The sequence below is a fragment of the Micrasema longulum genome, unplaced genomic scaffold (assembly GCF_059751315.1).
Source record: "Micrasema longulum isolate JH-2025_06_02 unplaced genomic scaffold, ASM5975131v1 h1tg000830l, whole genome shotgun sequence".
Taxonomy (NCBI): Eukaryota; Metazoa; Arthropoda; class Insecta; order Trichoptera; family Brachycentridae; genus Micrasema; species Micrasema longulum.
Window position 1 is genome coordinate 161152 of NW_028278022.1, and position 24612 is coordinate 185763.

The 24612-nt window shown below is 30.7% G+C and overlaps 1 protein-coding gene across 1 annotated transcript in view; it reads left to right on the forward strand.

Moving 5' to 3' along the window:
* Positions 1-24612, forward strand: part of LOC148278760 (cyclic GMP-AMP phosphodiesterase SMPDL3A) — a 374579-nt gene that overhangs the window by 144501 nt on the left and 205466 nt on the right. The window contains exon 4 of the mRNA XM_088230910.1: positions 3126-3285. Within this exon, the coding sequence (XP_088087036.1) occupies positions 3126-3285 (160 nt within the window). The remainder of the gene's footprint in view (positions 1-3125; positions 3286-24612) is intronic.

Consider the following 24612-nt stretch of genomic DNA (forward strand, 5'->3'; position numbering starts at 1 on the left):
GGTGTTATGATTTGTGTCAGCAAAAGAATATCTTGTAATGTAATTGATTCATCAAACTGTGTAGCTGATCAAATATATTTGTGTGTTAGAATTGGTCACAAAAAACTTGTAATTGGGTGTGTCTACATTCCTCCGACATCGTCAATTGATATTTACAAATCCCATTCTGACATGGTGGAAAAAGTATCGGTAGTTTCTAACTCTATTTTCATCTGCGGAGACTATAACTTGCCTAAAGTAACTTGGATCAACGACAATGAAGGCGTTAATGTGGCAAACCCCATATCTGTAAATGCTTCTCTAATTGTTAACATTTTCTCATATTTAAACATGTTCCAATTGAATTCTATACTTAACTGCTCAAACTATTGCCTTGATCTAATCTTTAGCAATAATTCTAATTCTACTGTCATTGAATCCATTGATCCATTATTACCAGTCGATAAACATCACCCTCCACTTTCTGGAGATATTTGCCATTCATTTTCTAATAACTTACTCAAACCTAATGACTCATTATATCTTAAATTTAAAGATGGTGATTATGCTGGCCTCAGTCAATATCTTTCAGAAATTGATTGGAACAGTATTCTAAGCAATTCTCATATAAATGATGCAGTCATCTTATTTAATGATAAAGTCGCAATTGGGATGGAACAATTTATCCCAAAAGGAAATTTTATTCAACCTAAGTTTCCAAAATGGTTTAGCTCTGATTTAAAGACTCTGATTTTGAAAAAGAAAAGGATCCACAAACTTTATAAACAAACTGGGAATCTCAAATTTTATCAACAATTTTCTCAACTAAGAGAACTTGCGAAGTCTGAATCATCCAATTGTTATAGATCATACATCAATGAAACTGAAACAATGTTGTCCATAAATCCCAAAAAGTTTTGGAGTTTTGTTTCTAATAAGCGTTTCAATAACGATCTGCCAATAAGTATGTTTCTTAAAGATAAACACGCATCTAATGGTACCGACATAGCTAATCTTTTTGCAACGCATTTTTCTTCAGTATATGTTAATAATTCTTCCAATGTTAATTCCTTATTTAGCTATACTAATACTGTAGACCTGAATAATTGTGAAGTGTCAGCTGAGGATGTCAGAATCGCTCTAAGTAAACTTGGTAATGGTAAATGTATTGGTCCAGATGGTATTCCTGAAATACTACTATCAAATTGTAAATCTAGTCTTGCCAAGCCTCTGTCTTTACTGTTTAATATGTCTTTAACAACGAGTGTATTTCCTGATATTTGGAAAATTTCTATAATAAGACCGATATTCAAATCTGGTGATAAATCTAACGTAACTAACTATAGACCCATTTCAATGATATCTCCTGTACCTAAACTATTCGAATCAATTATTACAAAAAAAATAACACCTATATTTAAAAATGTGCTGATTGAGGAGCAGCATGGATTTAGGACAGCCAAATCAACGACGACCAATTTGCTTTCTTTTACTGATACTATTTTTACAGCGTTCGAGAATAATCTTCAAGCTGATGTACTGTATACAGACTTCTCCAAGGCCTTTGAAAAAGTTGATCACAACATTTTATGTGCTAAACTTCGTGCTGTAGGCATTAGAGATCCCTTTTTATCGTTTTTAAAATCCTACCTCTCACATAGAAAACAAAATGTAAAAATCAATAACTTCATATCAAATAGCTTCCTAGTAACTTCTGGTGTACCACAGGGTGCCCACTTGGCCCCTCTTCTATTTAATCTGTTTGTTAATGATGCTGCTAATGTTTTTTCTTTTACAAAATTCTGGCTTTTTGCTGACGATAACAAGATACTTAAGCTAATTAAAAATATTGATGACTGTGTCAGACTCCAAGAAGACATAAATGCATTTCATACTTGGTGCAAAACTAATAACATGGAACTTAACATCGATAAATGCAAAATTATTTCATACCATAAATGTAAGCATCCTTTTATTTTTGATTATAAACTTAATGGCCAAGTTCTTTCGATTGTCACCTCTATAAGAGATCTTGGAGTGATCCTAGATAATAAACTAACTTTTCTGGAACACTTTGATAATATAGTAAACAGATCCTTAAAAATTTTAGGCTTTATTAATAGAACTACGTCTGATTTCCAAAGTATGCTTACACTTAAAACACTTTATTGCTCTTTAGTTCGCCCTATTCTTGAATATGCATCTGTAATCTGGTCCCCTCATTATGCTGTTCATATCAAGCGCCTTGAATCAGTTCAACATCGTTTTATAAGAAAAATTGCATGGAAGATGGGATTGGAAAGAGGAGACTATTCATATTCTGATATGGAGAGGTTTTTAAGCATATCAAGTCTTGAAAAACGCAGATGCATTGCAGATATAATCTGCATGTATAAAATTATGAACTGTCTCATTGATGCCCCTGAAATTTTGCAAAAGATTCTTTTTAACGTTCCCACCCGTAGACTAAGAAATAATGAAATGCTTTTCCTCGGTCACTACAGGACCAATTATGGTGCACAGTCGCCTTTGCCCAGAATGATCAGGCGGGTGAACGATCATCAAGATCTTGATTATTATGGTGTAAGGATGTCTTTCTTTACAAATCAGCTAAAGAATCTGTATAGTTAGCCTATGCTTTTTACTTAATCTAAAAAATCTATCATCTGTCTTTGCTGCTTATTTCTGTTCCTTATATTTTTTTATTCCTTTGTAAAAATTTCTTTTAATTGTAATGTTTATAATGGACTTTGTCCGTAAATAAATAAATAAATAAATAAATAATAAATAAGATGCCTTCCCGATGCTATGCAAAAAAGAAAACTAAATTTTGGACTTTTTGCGACAAAACTAAAACGATTTTCTTATAATTTTAAAAAGACAATCAGAGTAAAGTTTTCTATATCGGTTTGTTGAGCGTTTAAAATAGTTATCATATTTGTATATTGTGCGCCTGAAGACCGTACATAAAAATGGATGTTTTTATAAGTTTTTTGATGTTTCTTGTTCCCATAATACACTATGAATCAATAAAGCAAAACTTTCAAAAATCAGACCGCGTTTCCTCTCAAAATAAAACATGATTCAGTATACTATAATTGATTCATTAATTTCGACATGCTAATTTTACTCTTGTACTTTTCCAGATTGCTGGATCGCCGACACTAGAGGCAGTTCGGGGTACCACAGGCCCCGCGGGCGATACGGGGACTATGCGTGTGACAGTCCCCTGGCCCTCATCGAGTCTGCTGGACACGCCATGAGGCTAAGACAGGGTGACTCCGTTGAGTTTGTGCTGTGGACGGGGTAAGCCAATCGAACTTTTGCAATTAATCCAACTTTATCCAAACAAGAAAAGAGGGGAGATAGCACAGCACAATTTTATTGGAGAGAAATATTTCTTAGCCTGTGAATTAATACGAAATTTATTTATTTACAAATCGTCGTTTTGAGCTAAAAATACCCAAATAAAAAAGGTTTTTTCTTGCACACTTCACGAAATTCTTTTATGAAATGAAAAGTTTATTTGAAGGATAATATTTTCTAAAGTTCGTCCAAATGTTTGTAGACAGGGACTGAATTTCACCCCCAGGGGACTTATCAATACTAACATTTTCCAATAAAGAAGAGTCTGGGTTTTAAGCGGATGTCTGACCTGTTGGTTAATTAATTTATCCATTTTACATTTGTTTATAATTTAATCAATAAATGAAACAAATTAAGAAATATTTTGGTTTTTTTATTTTTATGAACGAGAGTTATGATATTATCCACCTTGTTTATATATATCGAGGTTTATATTTACTTCAAACGAAAAAATCTTTTTATTGCTTACTTTAAAAAAAAAACCTCTTAATTTACTTAAATCAAACTTAGTATTAATATATCTGAGGCTCGGGGGAAATTTTTCAGCTGAAATCTATTTCGAGAGCTTCTCGGTATTTGCTTTAACGACTAGGAATCCACAGAAAATTTTCCAGGGGAAATCGGACTGCTGTCGTTTATATAGATGGGTGGAAAATATAAAAGTCTTTGATTCGGCGACAATGTAAAAAAGCAAAAAAAAATACTTCTTCGCGTGTCAAATAACAATCGACGTAGCCAAACCTGTAATTTTGACGATAAAATAGATCAATCTACTAAAAAAAGTAAAATAATATTTCGATTCTGTAAAAAATCTTTTAGATACTTGATTAAAAGATTTATTTAAACATTTAATGAGATCATTTAAAATATTCTAAATAAGTGACGGAATTTGTAAATGTTTTTTCTATGCCTTAAACTGAGCCGGCCTAGTTGCGTGCGATATTCAGTTATGTGGTCGAATTTACCAAGATCAAAGATATAACGTATACAAACATTCTGTAATCGTTCCAACCTATCAAGCGATTCAGAATTAGCATCCGGATAACATATATCTGTATAATCAATAAGTGGATGAAGTTAGCTCTGGACAAATGTTTGCTTAGCATTAATTGGCAAGAAGTAGATGTCTCTGATAGATATATTGATACTTAATGGTTTAATATTTTTAAAATCATAAATAACACAAACAAATCTGTGGAGCAATATAAAATGATTAGCGCACGCTTGGTTAGAACGTTCAAAAACCCCGTCAACACAGAAATATTTTTTTTAATTTTTATTTATTTATATTTCATATATTTGAAACTCATAGCATTAGATATACAAATCATCATCATTTTTATTCCCTTTCCACACCTAATGGTGCATAGGGCGCTGAATTGGAACACCAATCGCAGCGTATCTTAATCGTTTTTCCCATTTTTAAAAATGTAATTATTATTTTATTTTATTTTTACTTCAGAGCAAGTTTTTCATTCTTTATTTTAATTCTTAACTTTTAATTACTTTTACAAATTTCCTTCATTTTTATTATTTTAATTTTTAAACAACTTCTATTAATGTTGTACTAACTTATATTTACATATAAGTTATTAATTCAAAAAATACTTGGTACACTTCCACTTATTTATTTTGACCAATTAGCGCTTTCACCCTCTAATGGGCATCTTTAGACTGGTCCATTACAATGGAATTCCATCAAGAATTGTCAATAAATAATTTAAATGAAATTTAAGTCTAACTGTGTAAAATATAAAATTTTGTAACTGTGCTGTATGTTTCCTAAATAAAAAAAAATTAAACAATAAAAAAAATTGTTACATGAAGGTAAGGTGATCAGTCTTACGCTTCAGGAGCCAGTTCAGGGAACTATGAAATATTTTGGTGTAAAAACACTCTTTTAAATAATATTGCATATCAACCATGTCGAAAATCGAACCCAAGACCTTTTGCATAGTTGGCAAATGCTCTGAACATTACACTATGAGGCCGACTGATGTACACGCATCAGCTAAACGATGCTAGGAGGTGATTGTAAATATAACAATAACATTGAAGCCCGACCCACTTACCCGAATCTGTTTTAAAGGTCTTGTGGACTCTTTTCAGATCCGCATATTGCAAAGACAATATTTTTTTAGCTGTAATGAACGATAAATTTATTTATTCATTCAAAAAAATCTTTGTTTTCAAATGATTCGCGTATTTTCATTATTTTTAATTAGCATTACTACACTTAATGCCCCAATGGCCGTCAGAGCAACCAGTTATTACAGTCAGAGTATATACAGTCAATTTATCTGTCACCCTCAATCAAATTTTTCCAATTCTGACGGCGATGAGGTATGTTAGTTCATTAACTTGTTAGTATTAATATTACAAAAGTAAAACATCCCTCATGATAAAATCAAATAACATCCAAAAATAAATTATCACCTCAAACTTATTTCAAAGTACATAACTTAACCCGCCGGTTCCTGTGATGTAACTGACATTGGAAATTAATAATGATTAATTAAAATTGCGGCAACTACTATGCATATTACCAGGAATTTTTTATTTTATTTTACTAACATAAACGCCAAATCTGCCTTTTACAAACATTTATAATATTAACATATTTGGCTTAATACATATTTTTTTTAAGATTCATATAAAAAAATAAACTAAAAATTATACAATATTTAAATTTAAAAAATTAACCTAAAAATTATACAGAATATTCAGTAGAAAGTTTAAATAATAAAACATTCTACAGTAAAACATCATGAAAATCATAAGTACTGTTTTACACAGCTAGGTAAAGTTAACAAAAAACTGTGTATATATATATATATTATGAAATGCATGAATGAATAAATATAATTACCATTCACCATCTTTGAAAAAATTCAAAAGGTTCGTTCTAAAGGAACAATACCCTACACTAAATATATCAAATACGTGGGAATAAATATTCATAAAAAAATATCACATATTTAGGTAAATTAAATCATTTAAAATTAAATATTAAGGATCTCCGAAAATGACAAAATACCAAGAACCACATGTCAATATATTTATGAAGAGTAGTCACATGTCAACAATTTATGAAAATTTGATCTATGTGCATAAAATTTTTGATGATTTTAGGAGAAACAGAGATTTCTACAGGTTTAGCACGAGAAAAAAATGTATGCTAGTTGTGCCCACGACTAGACTGCATTTAAAAAAAATATTTTGCCATAAACTGCAAACGATTTTACTACAAGTTACCTCTTGAAATTAAGGCTTCGCAAACAAAAAAAAAATTAAAGTTTTATCAAGCACAATCTGATTAGAAAGAGCTCCTATAGAGTCGATAAATATTTACAGGACAAGACAGCTTGGCATTTGTTTTGTATTTATTGGTATTGGTTTATTTATTTTAATTGGGTCGTTGATTTTAATTTATTCGTTTGTTTGGTGTGATTGACTGATTGTTGAATTATCAGATATATATATTTTTAATGACGATTGTAAGTGATTTAATGAATCTTATGTAAACAATTAAATACTGATACCTTTTGACAAATATAATCAAACTTTCGTTTGAGAGAAATATGTAATCTTATAAGATCTGTGAACTGAGAAAGACACACATATAATCTCAATATGGTGGAAAGAGACAGTGATTATCAAGTGATAATTTCCTAACTTCATGTTACCACGCAATGACTCGAGGGAGTATTTCACACAGTATGTTAAAGTTTAATATTGTTAAAAAAGTGAGAGAACATTTTTCATAATAATTATGTTTCTTTTACGTTTCGACATTAATTTTGTTCTTAATTACTGTCGTGTTAAAATCTCATTAAATTGTCCATAAAAACTACGAACAAAAACTCCTTCATGTAAAATAGAGGCCTTTTTACCTTATTAGAATGTTAAAAACAATAAATTTTAATCTCAATCATTATATTGCTTCTCAGTTCACAAAATTATAAGCTAGATGCTTTTATTGTTTTACAAACACGCACACTGATTGATATGCAAATTATTTTCGGATTTTATCGAGCGTGAGATTGTCCGACGAGAATACGGTTAATACCGTAAAACTAATTTTTTCCATGTTTTCATAGTCTGAATTTTTGATATTAATAAAGCCTTATGTATTAATAAATCGCATTACCCATAGCACATAAAATTTTCATAAATAGTTACTTCTTCAAAAAATAATAGAAATACGCCCAAATATAGCTTGATCTGAACAAAGGCTAAGTATTACATAATTATACCTTTTATTTTATCATTAACGAAATCCAACAACAAATAATACATTAACATTTTACGGCATTTGTTAGCTGCAAAGAATACGACATAAAAATTTTAATTGAAGCGTACCTACCTCAAGCAAAAGATGAATTTTTCTGAAGTTCAGATATTAGACATACATTTGAATAATAATTATTACATCGTTTCAAAAAAAATTAGTATAATGAAGGCCTGTTATAGCAAAATTAATTAAATATCATTCATTAAACTAGCTAGAAAAATATGGCAATAAAGGTTTCTGCTCTTTGATTTAATCACTTATTTTAAGAATTAAAGAAATATGGATATTCAAACAAATGGAGAATACTGAATGTTACACTGTTTATAAAGTGTCCACTTAAACCAACCAATAACAGGTCTGTAAATGTCGAGACTTCCACATTTCTTTTTCATAAATGTTCTCCATCTTTGTTGTAAGTTGTAAAACATTCAAACGTTTGTGTGTTTTTTTTCTTTTTTTTACAGTTTTACATTCTTGGTACTTGTTAAAATCTAGTATATCTCATATTTTCAGAAGCGCTTTATGCTTCATGTTTGTGGTAAGCTTACGAGAAAAAAATGTGGATTATGAACCCTCAAACTATTCTGTTTCCCATAATGATTCATTCTTTTTACCTGTTAACACTTCTTATTTAACATAAATATTTTTGTGTATATTATAATTAAGGGCTTCTAACATTATGTGCAAGAACAAAAATAACCATCACCCGTAGAAAAATTTCATTTGATTCTCAATTACACGAGACTAAAGAATATCAATTGTTATTTTTATCCATATATTTCTAATATATGATCGAGTTATATGTTTAACACACAGTTCTGTGTATGAAATAGATCCAAAACTCCGGACAGTTTCCTCGACTCGATGGCAACCCTCAGCAAAAAGTAATGGAAAATCGAGTAGAGATAAGATTAGTGATTGTCGCGTTAAAATACTACGCTTGAGGTTATGGTTATGTTTGTTACCTACTAAACGTCTGGTTACGTCGACTGCCTAGTAGGTTCCACATAAATTGCTAAATATTTAACCGCATTGATATCGTTCCGTAAAAATCGTCTAGTGAGAACGTTTTTTACTTCACGCTCGTTTCGGATAAATCTTCAGACTAACTTGGTATGTGTAATGCACAGATAGAGTAAAAGATTGTACTTACAGTTTTATTATCTTTTATTAATACAAAATATACAATATATAAACTTAACTTAACTTAATATAATAGAGATTGGACATATTTAAAAATAACTCAAGGAATCTAAGTTGTAAAACGTTAAATAAAGCAGTTTAGAAAAAGTATGAAATCGTAACAATTAAAATTAAATCAAGTTTTTGTCTGAAGAACGTGTGTCACCAAACACAGCTAAAACGCTTCTTCTGGTGTTCGTCCCTCGGACCTGGCGCGCGACGTCGCGTGTGACGTCTATAGTGTCACCACAAGGTCTTAGGTTCTAGAGTTCAATTTCTGGCAGGACGGATGTGAAACATTGGTTCTAATAGTGGTTTTACTCTGCAATATATGATTGAATCTAGATTCTTTATCCGCATGAATACAGTCAAAGCTATTTTAATTAAATATTGTTTTTACAGAGATAAAAATAAACGAAGAAAATAAAAAGATGCTAAGCACTTTACACAAGAGCCGAATCAATTTTTTTTTTATTTATAAAAAAATCCTATATTTTCAATTTTTATTTTAATAAAGTTAGAATTACGCCAAAATGTAAAGTTTATTTGAGATATTTAAATTAATAAAAAAAGAACATTACATTTGACTCTTTTGTAAAGTTGCTACATATAGCTTAAAAACTTTTTCTAACAAAATTACACACTACACAATTATTAATTATTTCCATGTCACGACTTTCTAGATAAAACCATGTCAACTCAGGATTAAGCACACAATTATTTACGTAATTTGCAAATAAGGAGTACAGGATATAAAGGATAAATGTCAATAAATGATGTTTTGAAATGTAACGTTTTTAAGTTTACAAACCTCTTGGACATTTAAATGAACTTATAAATACAAATGAACAAGCCTAATGTTAATGGTCTACACTGTTTTATATAAACTTTCTGTTCAATATTTCTTATTAATAAAAAAATATCGCTTTATTTCTGAACTGACATCCATTTTTTATCCCATGTACGCATTTTTTTTCTTGTTTAGGTATCCTGGAAAGTACAGCCTTACTGTTAATTTTTATTCAACAAAATTGCAGATTATGTGAACTGCCGTCAGATGCTATTATAAGTGTATAAATTTAAACCGACCTGTGATCCCGCGGCTTGTGTTGCGAATTCACGGATCAGAGGTCCAAGGTACTGATAAGGAAATTGAAATATTCGGGTAAATCATAAAAACCAAAATACTTTTTTTTTTAACACTTGAAAAATTTTATTCCATTCTTTATCTCGTACCCTTTGTATGAAGATAGGTTTGTAAAATATTATACTGACATATTCACGTAAGAACAACAAATTGAGGTGAAATTTAAAAAAAAAATACTGTTGAGTTGTTTAATAATATAATTGTTAAGTTATTTTTATATCCAGGTAAGACTTAATATTTAATTTTTAATAACTAATAAATTTTATGATTGTAAAATTTTATTTTATTATTATAATGAAGAAATAACAATACGTATCCCCCCCCCACTCTGGTGGTGCAATAATTGCATAATGGAATACTTTCTAAACAAATATTTTTTTAATTTAATTCAGAAACAATATATAAATGATTTTATATATAAGTGATCAGTATATTAATCTGATAAAGCATATTTAGGTCACCTAATATAAAGAAAGCATTTTTTTTTACGTAAACAAAAAGTCCACGTACTCTCTATCGTACTGCTTTTTTGCGAATGTTCGATGATGAGTACAATTGATTTTTGAAGTAAATACTTAGTATCTTAAAAATAAATTTGAAGATATCTCTTATAGATAAGAAACTAAGCCATTTACACAAACAAACAGTTACAATCGAAAAAACTAAATTTAAAAAAAACTCGAAGCACCTTAGTTAAGTAAGATAGACAGACAGGCTGTCCATTTGAATCTGATTAAGTTTAGGAATCGAAAGGTAACATTTAAAGAACTTCAGTCGTTTTGTATTTAGTAGAGTTCTTTAAAAACTTCACAACTGGGTGAATAGTGATTTATGCTTAATTTACGGTGTAATTACGACAAACGTGAATTTAATCAAATTATCAGAGCCACAATTATGAGGGTTGGACTAAGGGTTAGTTTAGACTTCGATGCACCGTTTCGCCACACAAACTCTTTGAAGATTCTATAAACTTATTGGTAATATCCATACTCATATAAGGGCTGTGGCTGGAGTAATTACTCATGCATGAATTTCATCCTGCTTACAGGTAAAATAATTTATTCCTCACATTTTGTTAATTGAGTGAATTCGTTAACTAATATTTTAAAATGGTTTATTATTTAGTAAAAACATTATAATGCAATATATTTTATGAATATAATTGAAAAACATTTTGAATGCTGGCTAAATTATAAACGGGATCACCCACAAGAGATTAAAATCAGAATACAGATGGCGCGAGAGTGCTTTTCCAGGTTGCGAGACCTCCTTTGCAGTAGAAACTTTTATTTATACAACCTATCAAGTTATTTTATTTTTCAAAAATACTATGAAGAATTATTAATACAGGTAAACGTCGTTCTACGCCGGGATTCCGTTCCAAAAGACACCGGCGTAAAAAAAATCGGCGTAAAATGAACACAAATATAATGGAAGATATGAGGTTAAGTTCCGTGTCAAAATTCTAAAAACAATCTTACATATTTATTTAATAATAATCCTATATATATTCAAAAGAAATCATAAATGTATTAAATAAATACAGTTTCAATTATTTTACAAAATAAAAAATAATCTCTTGATATACATAACGATTTTTTTATAATAAATACCAATTCACCAATTCGTCGGTGCTAAATTTAATTCTCACACTTTTTTGAAAAAAGTATCCAATTTCATTTGCTCTGATCGTTGTTTCTTTTTTAGCTAAATCATAGCATAAACTACAAATATTTGAATATTGTTTTAATTTTAATAATAATAAAAACAAAAATTAAATCTTACATTTTTATTTTTCTTTAAAAAAATCGAAAACAATTTCACATACACAAAAGGCTGCTCGCGTACCCGGTAATATAATAAAACAACGTGTAAAAGTGTGTCAGCTATTAGGATCACGGCGCCTAATGTCATCTGGTGTCGGCCGAACCGAGGAATCCCACGCCGGCACCAACCGGCGTAAGTCGAACCGGCGCAAAGTGACGTTTACCTGTATTTATATTGATGGGCTTGTCCAAAAACCTGCGCTTTGTTTTTTTAATTCATTCTGAAAGTTTTTGGCTTTTTCCGAATAAACATACATTTGGCCTCGGAAATATTCATTTCTAGCCTTTATTCAAACTAGCCGTGTGTATTCTGTCTAATAATAGCTGCAGACTTTCCATACTATCTACTAGAAGGACAGTGACAAATCATTAAATAAATTTATTCAACTAACTGGTAACAAAACATTACTTGTCCTTTGATTATAAATGTGTATTTAAAGATTTGACAAAGAAAAGTCTTGTTTTCTAAAACCGGTCGGCAGATTAAAAAGATTGAGTGATTTTATACATTTTTTTTTTTTTTTGTAATATTTCTTTTTTTTTCTTCTAATGTTAGCTCATATTACAATTGAACGTAGTTATGCAGAAAGCAGCCAGCCATAGAAAAGTGAAACTGGGACAATAGCACCTTTGTGAGAAGAGAGAATTATCAAATTTACACAACAGTAGGAACGTTTTTGACTTCGACAAATGATTAATAATAAATATTTTTGTTTTTTGATAAAACAAACAAGAATCTTTTTATGTGTTTAAACAGTCTAAATGAATTTAACCGTCTAAATGAATATTTAAGAACCGTAAGATTTTTCTAGTCCTGTGGGTGTTCTCTGCAAATTGAGAAATTCCGTTTTTGTGATCGACACTATTTTCAGAAGGTGATTTTTACAGTTTTTTTGTATAAAAGCGGTCCGGCTGTTTTTAGCAAAACATAAACTGACCTTACTGCACCCGATAACACTAAAATATCATTTTTTCAAAATTGTGGACTAGATGCTTTCTGCATAACTACGTTCAATTGGTGTATACACTACTATTAACACTTACTTTGATAACATATGTATTTACTAGCGAACCCAACTGACGTTGTTCTGACCGAATGTTGGCTTGCCTGATATAGCTTAGAAAAAAACTTTTTATTGATAACTAGGTACCTTGGTATTTTTTCATAATTTAATTACAAAACCAAAAATTAATTATATTTAACTATTGAATTTAAGTATGTAATTGGGTACTTTTTAATTGTTGAATTTCAAAACATAAAATAATTCATTTTCAAATATAGAATTCTTTTTACATATCTCAAAATCAGCTCTTTTCACTTACAAGGGTGCACTTTATTCATAAAAGGAATTTTCAAAAAAGTATTTAATATCAGTTTATATTATTTAACCCTTATACTGCTAAACAACGATATATCGTTGTTGTTAATCCCTATCATAAAGTTCCAACTAGACTGATGCTGACGTCATAATCCCCAAAAGGGTAAATGAATTTGGGAACTGCTTGTTGCACTTAACCGTCAGTGGTATAAAACATTTTCAAAACATACAAATTACTTATTCGACAGGTTATCGTTTAGTTTCGTACCTATTTCAGCCCCACGGAAAATTTAACACAAAAAATGTTTTCTTACGCGCGGCTAAAATTTGAGCATTAAATTGTACAGCAAAGTTTCTTGAAATGAATAAAAAATATTTAAATAAAAACGAACTACTTTGAATGACGTCACTTGTTCATATGAATCAACCATTGATAAGAGGATTGTGGAAGATTTCCGGTTTGCTAATCGTCAATGGACCAATTAACAGAACTAACCGAGAAGAAGCGGAAGAGAACTTGCGACGTCACACGCGGGTTAATGTCAGAAATACAAAAATTTAAAAGATCGTAGCGCTGATAACACGATACTTAAAAATTAAAAAAGCTTTGTCTAATAACAATTTTTTTTTAACCACTAAACATCCTCATTATAAATTTACTTATGATGTTTAAATTCGCAGTGCTTTTAAGAAAAGAGAAACGACTAAACACAGGAAACTTCTAGCTAGTCGGGACCTGAAACAGTGAACTTTTTTACATTGCAAAAACAGTCAAATGAAAAATAAATTAATGTTAATACGAGTAGTTAGTTTTTTAATCACTTATATGATATTTGAAGAAAATAATTGCATTCGGTGTTTTTCCCGCGATTAAACCCGACCCAATAATTAAGAAAATATTGATGTACTTCCGTAATGAATAACTAATTAAATATTTTACTTTTAATATTTTAACTTTTATCTAGTGAGGTCCCTATATCACCGGAAAACCCCATAATTAAGAATATAAACAAATAATTAAAGAGCCATAAAACATAAAAATAATTCTCCATGGAACCTAATGATTGTCAATTAGGACGTTTGAATATTAAAAATATCATTTGTTCATTTATTATAATGGGTGCCCACAGCAATGGGAAATTCAAATGTTTTAGCTGTTCATTAGGTAGTAATTATTACTCTACTAACAAAACGTAATTATTACTATACAAACACTATTCTACAAACAAAACGTAAATGAGGTATATCAGCTCGATATTGATCCAAAAGTACTTTAGAAAAAGCTTCTTCGATTTCGTGCTCTTCGTAAGAGTCATATTATAAATTATTATCACTATCACTTAAAAAATGATCGTTATTGTCTAATTCACTTTCGGAATAGGTTTAGCTGCTAAGCCTCCGAGTTTCTCGGTGAGGTACTATTATTTCTTTATCCCTTTCACTATCCGTTATCATTTTGAATGATATATTTTGTAAATTTATTCACAATAAAAAGGACGCTTTGCAGAGTAAAATTATTAGTTAGAGTAACAAAGTAAGATTAAAAATATATTTAAATGTAAAAAATATGTAATATACCTAAGCTGTTTGTAATTTCGGCAACTGTTGTCTATCTCGCTCAATCCATTATGCGTAAACTAGTTATTAGTGAAACGGAATATTTTTCTTAGAAGAGATATCAATTTGTGAGACAGTTGTACAAAAACATTATTTTTTTAAATTAAAATTATATTATAACATCTAACAAGAAATAATATCACTTCTTAGTACATTTACCGGTTACTTTTAAGTTTCAATCTAAATAACTCCCTACAAACATTTGGACATACTCAAAATATTGTTGATTAAAATAACTTGCATAAAAAATTTAAAGTATTTTTAGGCATGACCTAGGTGAAATAATTTATCCAGGTGAAACTCACCGACATCAATAAAGGTTTCAGCTCTTTTAGTTTGCAAAAGTCAACAGATGGAAGAGTTGAGGTAATGTAAACATAGTCATGAATGTGGATGTGTAAACATACCCCTAAAATAGTGAATATTTCGTAGTGTGTAAAGTGGTCATTTAAACCAGCCAATGACAGATCATAAGTCCTGTAAATGCCTAGACTTCCATATTCCCTTGGCAAAAATGTTTTCCCTCTCTGTTGCAACTAATTTCAAGATATATTTTACACAATTTTTGTTTAGCATGCATTGATGGAATTGGTAGGTTTGATAATATATAACAGAGCACTTTGCCCCGCAATCAGCAAAAAACTATCATTATTATTTCGTTTCAATAATAACTATCCAAACAATGCGCCTTGAGATTGCTGTACGAGATCAGTTTTGTTTGTTTTTATTTTCAATCTTAATTAAAAGGGTTTACAACCGCTGTACGAAAATTGTCTATTTGCGGCACGAATTGTCTATCTTGCTCACTCCACTGGGCTTGAATTAGATATTTATGAAATGGAAGATTTTTCTTGGAATTGCTATGAATTTTTAAAACAGTAGTGTGTTTGGAAAACAACGTATTCGATAAAATATTTTTAAAATGTATTAATAATAAGATTTCTGATTAGATTCTTGAAAAACTGCGTAGCAGCGTAAGGGTTAAGCATTACCAAAAAACCAGTAAAAAGATATAAATTGGATGAAATTATATGGAATTCCAGGAAAAAATCTGATTAGGATCTATTTAAACAAATCTTGTTTGTGAACATTCAAATACAAACCTATTTTCAACACAAAAAACATCCTTCCATTTTGTTTGTACATGCATTTTTGTTGAATGCAACCCTGGTAGATCGATGAAAAAAAAATTATGCTCTTAACTTTTTTTTTACATATTAGATTGAAAAAATGTTTAAGAACACGCGCAGCGCAAAGATTTACATTCCGTTAAAAACCGCACGTAATTCAGTTAAGCTGTTTAGGAGTTCAGTGACATCGCACGTACAGAAAAATTATATATTTAAACTCTTTTCATTCTTCATGCATCTTATCATACATTTTTGAATCATATTATACATAATGCTATTTTGGGATTCTGTTTTTTAAATTTATTTTAATGTGAAACTTCTTCTGTCCTTATATCTAGTAACATGCTTATTAAAATGTAAATTTAAGGAGAGACTTGTCAAATTTCAGTTTATTGTAGTTTCATGGATTGGCACGTTTTTGTATTATCAATTCGAAACGTTAACTTAATCTATTGGATCCAATTGTCAACATCGAAGAAGTAATCTAATGCTATAACTCACATTAACATTATCCAGCAGATCTAAACGAGAGAAGGGAGGTACAAAATGAGTTATGAACTTATTTGCCTGATCTTAGGACGAGAATATTAGAAAGAGGGGATCGGATTGTAATGTTTCAAGAGTAAATTATTATACCTTGAAATATCGAATCGAATTACTAAGTTGGGGGGCTAGTAGAATCTGATATGAAAAAGAATGAGATTAAAAAAATTGACGAAAATGTGGGTACGATAACGTTTTCCAATTTTATATTTCGTAGAACTTTGAATATTTTTAGTTTTCGTGATAATAATATTTTAGTTCAACAATCTTTTGAGTATGTCTTAGCAGACATGCTGGATTTCCTCCCTAGGGAGTTATTAAAATCTAAATTTTTGAGCAGCAGAGGAAAAACTGTTTTGAAAAGGGAATGTGGAAGTCTAAGCATTTACAGGACTTATGACCTGTCACTGGCTAGTTTAAGTGGCCATTTAACGCACTGTCTAATATTCAGCATTTTTCCTAAGTTTTAAACATCCACATTTTCTCAACTATTCCATCTGTTGACTTATGTGAAGTAAAAGGGATGAAACTTTTATCATGTGGGTGAGGTTTATCCTGCTGAACCAATTCACTTACTAGGCAATACGGGAATCAATTTTACATTTTTTTACTTCTTTTTTTACCAGTCAGTTGATTCAATAATGTTTTGAGTATGTTCAAATGTTTGCAGAATTGCTGAATTTCCTCCCTGGGAAGTTATTCGGATCAAAATTTGTTGCATTTTGGACATACTCAAAACGTTTTTAAATCAACTAACTGGCTAAAGAAGACGTATAAAAATTTAAAAATTGTTTTCCTGCGTTGCCTAGTAAGTAAATTGGTTCAGCCGGATGTATCTCACCCACATGATAAAGGTTTCAGCTCTTTCACTTCACAAAAGTCAATAGAGGGAAGAGTTGGAAGCGTGAAATGTGGATCTAATGGCCAACAGTATAAATTTTGCACTTTCCATCGAGTTGTTTGGACTTGGGTATCGCGCTGGGAGCTCTTCAGATGCGTAGACGCCGAGGTGGGTTAAATATGGTTGGACAGGCAACTGTTCGTGTAAAATGCTGATACAGTTAGAACTATGCTTGTTTCCGAGCGGAATACTCACTTTCTCTTGTTTTGTCCTCCCTTACGGAGGTAGGATTCAGATTCTCTGCCTCCGATCACCCAAGGAGCCTTCTTTATTTAAGGCTATTCTTTCATCATAAATACCCGTGTTTCTTATTATGTGTGTTGGTTAGTAATGTTTGCTGTGTAACTATAGTTTTAAGTCATTATTTAGTACACGTTTATTTGTGTAAATTGTTTGTAGATATAGAAATTTCTGAATTAAAAAAGAAGATTCATTGAGGGGATTCTGGGGGTGGGGATGACATGTTGACTTGTGTTCATACATTCTCCTCTCCCCTCTTTAATATGCATAGAGTTTGTATTCTTTAGGAATATAGATAATATTTTTTCTCTATGCGCAGCTGACAGAGAGTCTCCCAGAACTCTTTGACAGCTGCGAATGGATGGTGGGCTTAAGAATCCCCCTCAATACAAATGAAAAAGTTGAGGAAATGAGAATTTTTAGACATTTGTAGAATACCAAATGTTACACAGTATGTAAAGTGGCCACTTAAACCAGCCAACGACATGTGATAAGCCCTTTTGATGCCTAGACTTCCATCTTTCCTTCTCAAAAATGTTTTCCCTCTGGTGCAACAAATTTATTTATTACCGTCCATTTTTGGTTTAATTTTGGTGTGGCTAAACGGCATTAAATATGGAATGTTAACATACGACGCGTCTGTTTATTTCCTTATTTCAAAACAAGCACGAAATTAAAAAAAAAACGTAAAATACGTCTTATAAAAAAAAAATTACTCTAAAATAAGTTGCGTATTTATACAAACTGTTGATTTCACACCCCCTTAAAACAGTAAACCAAACATTTTTCTATGAAACTTTACTACAAAGAAAACTGCTATATTGGTAAAGCGATAAAATATTTAATTTATTTTGTGATCTTGTAAAAGCCCGTTCAAATATTAGGATACCTTAAAAATATTTTCTTCAACCTTAGCCAAGCTTATAATTTTATCTATAATGGTTTGATAAAGAAGCAATCATCTTAAGTGGCAATTTCAAAATATTTAGGATTTGTTTGATATAATTTTTCTAAGTTTTTTTCTGTTTCATAACAACGACAAAATATTACCAAAATAAAAATAATGCTATTAAAATAATTCACTCATACCTGAAGACGAATGAGACAGTGAATTGTTACACTCAACGCAACATATCTGGTTCATATAAAGAACATGGGGGTCTAGTATGCTTACACTTAAAACACTTTATTGCTCTTTAGTTCGCCCTATTCTTGAATATGCATCTGTAATCTGGTCCCCTCATTATGCTGTTCATATCAAGCGCCTTGAATCAGTTCAACATCGTTTTATAAGAAAAATTGCATGGAAGATGGGATTGGAAAGAGGAGACTATTCATATTCTGATATGGAGAGGTTTTTAAGCATATCAAGTCTTGAAAAACGCAGATGCATTGCAGATATAATCTGCATGTATAAAATTATGAACTGTCTCATTGATGCCCCTGAAATTTTGCAAAAGATTCTTTTTAACGTTCCCACCCGTAGACTAAGAAATAATGAAATGCTTTTCCTCGGTCACTACAGGACCAATTATGGTGCACAGTCGCCTTTGCCCAGAATGATCAGGCGGGTGAACGATCATCAAGATCTTGATTATTATGGTGTAAGGATGTCTTTCTTTACAAATCAGCTAAAGAATCTGTATAGTTAGCCTATGCTTTTTACTTAATCTATAAAATCTATCATCTGTCTTTGCTGCTTATTTCTGTTCCTTATATTTTTTTATTCCTTTGTAAAAATTTCTTTTAATTGTAATGTTTATAATGGACTTTGTCCGTAAATAAATAAATAAATAAATAAATAAATATTTAGAACTATGAACATGACCCCCAAAATTTTATGTTTATATTCCTTTTTATATTAATGTAGCGGTAGACTGTAATGAAATACTTTGCTCCTCCATAGAATTTTATTTATGGAAGATTAAAGTTATTCCTGGTACTACTGGGATTCGCAAAAATATTTTTTTCGGGATCCAGGCAAGCAAGAGAGGCGCAAGAAAGAGGAACTGCCTTATAATAAATAGGCCACACAAACAATTTTTTATTTAAGATTCAAAATCAATATTAAAAAAAATATAGCCTCTGTGGGTGGCCCTACATAAAACCCAAAATATGACTGTAATATACTGAAAACTAAAGAAAAAGAAACACTTAATCTACATAAAGACATAATATTTTGGCGAATCGTAAAAAACCAAATATGTTGTGCTTTTTATGCAAGAAAAAACGCATTTTTTTCTTGACAGCTCACTGTGTATGTAAATTTGCTAACTGCTGTATTAATTTTTTTACTCAGTTTTTACACAAAATAAAAAACGGTTTTTATCGGTTATTAATTTACTTATTTTTTAAGAATCTATGAATTTTAATGTTTATATTTGTATCTCAGAGGCAGACGGATGCAAATCCAGAATTTGATGAAATGACATTTCGTTTTTCGTATCCAGTTTATTATCATGTCCATTGATTTTGAAGAAAAAAAAGTCTTATAATGAAAAAACCAATGTATTAAAATACAGAAAATACAAATTATATAAGAAAAAGTAGATTCTTTAGGCTTTTGTTGAACATTTGACGATTGGATTTGCATCCGTCTGCCTCTGAGGTACAGATATTATTCTTCAATTCTAATGATATCGCAGCTTATGATTATCGGTAGCAATTAAGATATGCATAAACTGCACCAAGTAATTTATACCTTGGTATGTTTGCATTGATATGAGTTCTGTATTTTCTCATGGCTATGCACTGCAATTATATTATCTTTTTTGTACTTAAGTAATCGTGAAAAATTTCAATATCGCGATTTGAATTTTCCCTCGACTATCCCGTTTAAAGTACCATCAAAAATGCTTCGTAGAAAATGCCCATAAATTCAGTCCGCGCCTTATTTACGAGTTTGAAAACAGGGCGTGATTATTCATTGATTTAAAGTTTCGGCACACAGTGGACTGAAACGATTTTAACTTTCTTTTGTTATGAAGTTATTTTTGTTTGAATAAATCTTGCGATTTTGTAAAATTGATGCTCGGTGTTTTGCTGGTAATCACATTTAACCCAGAATTGAATGTGAAATTTTTCGCCTCGTTGTCTAATATTCAGCGTATTTTTCTACTATGCTAAAGGTAAAAGATTCGATTCCAGACATGTTTCACATTTAATATTTTCTTTGAAATGTTTTTACACTCAAACTCGAATTACATTTCTTAAAAGCAATCCAAAGCAACGCTTGCTGTGCCACACTGGTACTCTAGCGTTGTTTCTTCCTAAATGAAAAAAGAGAGTTCATGTTGGATGGCCTGATAGATTTAGCTAAACTAGTATGGAATCCAGATAAAGTTTACAATGGTAAAAATAACAAATGATTAACTCGGTTTTTCGACTCATGTATTGAATATTTGGAAACAGTATTTCCAAATGCTTATAAATATATACTCAATTAAACTTTTAGTGTTTTTTAAATGAAAATATAACTCGTATTAATTACTTTTTCTTCTTCTTTTCCACGTCTGCTCCTAAATGAAGCATATGGACATCACCAGTTGCCTCCAGGAGACCCTATCGCCAGCAAGTATTTTCGTCTCTTCCCACGTCAATCCAGTGCCCCTCAGTCCCGCCTAATAAAGTCAAAAAATCGTCATCAACAGCCTGCCAGGACGGCGTGAAAAATGAGGCAACTCGGGTTTAGGTCTTCCTGAGGCATCATAGCACGTGTGCAAGCCAGGTCCACCGCCGCATCCTCAAAACACTCGTTATAAGAGGCTGCTGCGTTCGTTCTCGGACTTCAATGTTAGTTATAAAATCAAACCGCCTTATACCTCATATTCTTCTCAAGCACTTACTCTCAAAACTCAGAAGTTGGTGTTTTCAGCTTCGGTAAGATGCCTAAATTTGCAACCATATAGGAGTACTGGTATTATACAAGAGGTAAATAATCGACATTTTGTTTTGACCTAGTATACACTAGAGCTCTAGACAATATGTCAAAAGTTGCTTTAGCAATTTCAAGGCGGGTTGCGAGGTCTTTGTGCATGCTTCTATCTTCAGTTATTATTTTATTTATTTATATACATCAGCGGTTCAAAGAACTTTTTACAAAAAAAATGATTTTCAAAAATAATCACAGCAGTGCACAATACCTATTTTGTACATTATATGAAATAATAGAATAATTAAAACTAAATAATGAAAGGAACATTTAATACAAAAAAAAAAAAAAAAAAAGAAACATAGCATCTCTAAATAAAAGATAACAATAACCATCAGAAAATCGTTTGTTTTAAATACAAATATAATACAGTAAAGTTGAGAAAAACTAGATAATAACAATAATGAAAAAAAAAACAACTTTAGTACTTTATAAATTAAAAGTCTTTTAGAGCAATAAAATAGAAAAATAAACGTAAAACCTAATTTAACTAAATAATTCCTTTATTTTGTGAAATCATCATCATCAGTTGATTAGAAGAATTTATTATTTTGCGTTAAATCCACTAATGTACAATTTAAATTATGTCGAACATATTAAAATAAAGAAATAAAATATCTCGTATTTCAGGAAACAAAGTTTAATGTAATAGTATATTTTGAAATAAATCCATTACTTTTATAAAAAATAACGAGTAAAAATACGTTTTAATTCATGAACAGAATTTGTGTTGAAAATATCAAATATTTCTTCATATTTATTTTCACACCTTTGTTTCTTGGGTAAAAGTGAGTTATGTGAACTCCCAAGTTTTTAAATCGGTCAACTTTTTTAATCAATTAATTTCTTAGCTACCGTATTTTGCTTTATATTGAAAAATGTTTTCAACCGTACCTAGTTGACGCAAAAAACTTTCAAACTAACGTATAATATGTCTTTACTACCATAATCTCTCTTAAGGTAATTCGTCAGTTTTGCAAAAAAAAATAAAAAATCGATTGAAAAGCATGTCAACTGGTGAGAATGGGTTGTTACCACTAAATAAACATTGTTTTCCGTTTCTACGGGTAGAAAAAGAAGTGTAAATACATCGTAACTTCGTAGGGGGTGTATAAGTTAATGTGCTCCACTCACGAAAAGGGGCATTAAGTTTTCTAAACTAAACACAGCCATTCGAGCTCGGTTCCGGGAAATGACGTACCATTGCCCACCGGAAATGAAAAGAAATTTTTCACCATTAGATACGTGGCACTAATTTATTTAAAGCTAATGTTGTATGGAACACAATCAAAGGCAAGCCATTTATAGTTTGCTGAGAGTGCGTCTAAAGACAGTTATTCGTTTAACAAGTTCAATTTTAACCAAATACTAGTTTTGTTCACATAAGTGAACATTGAATTTTTAGTTTTGTTCACATTAGCGAACATGAAAAAAATTATTTTGGTTGCCTAAAAATTATGAAAACATATGTTTAATAAAAAAAATTGCAACGGAGAGGAAAAACATTTTAGAGACGGTAATGTGGAAATCTAGGCATTTACTGGGAGTATTATACCCGTATGCATAGACAACTTAAGGCGAGGAAAGTACATTTTAATCTCAAATGCGGAGAATAACCCAAAGGTGAAGACAATAGAATGTACTTTCCTCACCTTAAATTTTGTCTCTGCATATGGGTATTAGTCACAAAACTTATGTTTGGAATAAAAACAAGGAACTGGCAGAGGAAAGATGAAAGCCGAGTAAACGCGGTTCAAATGCGACTTTTTCGACGAATGTTTGGGAAATCAATGTATGATAGGGTTACGAATTATGAAATCAGGCGAGAGTTCAAATCTTAGTCAAGTATAACTGATAAGATTAAGAAAGGGTCTCTGAGACGGTTTGGTCATGTAGAACAAATGGACGTCAAAATAATGATAAAACAAGTAAATATGGTAAAAATGAACGGTAAAGTGAGACGAAGACAACCAAGAAAGACGTGCCATGATCAGAAAAACCAAAATATTAGGTTTGGTCATGTCAAAAGCAGAAACAACCAAAGAGCATGTATGACAATATGTATAAATGTGGAAGAAGCTGGGAATGTATTCCACGGTAGACGTGTGTGGCGGTCCATTTTCTCTGCCTATCCCAAAGGGGAAATGGTATGATGGCGATAGTAGTAGTAAATGACCTCTCATTGGCTGGTCTATGTGACCACTTTACACACCTATCAATGAGTTAGTCTTACAAGCATTCTAAATTTTAAAGTTTATTCCGTCATTTCCAAAATTATGCTGCATTTTCATTGTTAATAATTATTTTCTATCAAACGCAAACTAAGTCTTTAAAAAAATACTCTGAGATGTACATCTAAGCCGGACGGACGACGCATCACGTGAAGTATTGTTGATTTGTCTGCCCACAAAAAAGGTGTTTTGTGCATTGTATAAAATAACCGACGCGTGCTCGCTAGCTTGATACGCCTAACTCAATATAATTATAAGTTAAATAAATAAAACAACTTCAATTTTAACCACTATTTTTTTTACCGATCGGTTTCAGAGCAAACTAGTTTCTTTTTCAAGGTTTACGTAACTAATGAATTATTTATTTTTAAATTTTATCCATGCATACTAAATACTACACGTGAAGCTAATAAATAAAGTCTTTTTTTCCAAAGTTGGTGCTTCAAATATAAAATTTATAAATATTAGTGTTATTTATTCATTCATATTTTTTTCCATTTTAAACGATGATTTATAATAAAATAATGTGACCTCACTGGGGTTACCCGTGCCGAGGACACTTAACAATATAATTTCAAAAAATATTTTTACATTTGAGAATAAACAAAGAAGACTTAATAAACAGAGGTAATTTACAAAATGTTTAAACAGTTTTACACAAAACTTATTTCTGTTTTTAGTTTGTGCACATCTTTACTAATTATATTACAAAGCGCACAATGAAAGAACAAAAACATAACATAATGTATACATTTGTGGTGCAGTTGGTTCAATATTAGTTTGGGCAAATAAGACAATCCATTTTACTTTTACCTATCTCCACTATCCATTTTTATAGCCTTTTTGAAAATTTTCTCGTTACTTATTTTTTCAATAAATGGTGGAAGTAGGTTATAGATTTTAATT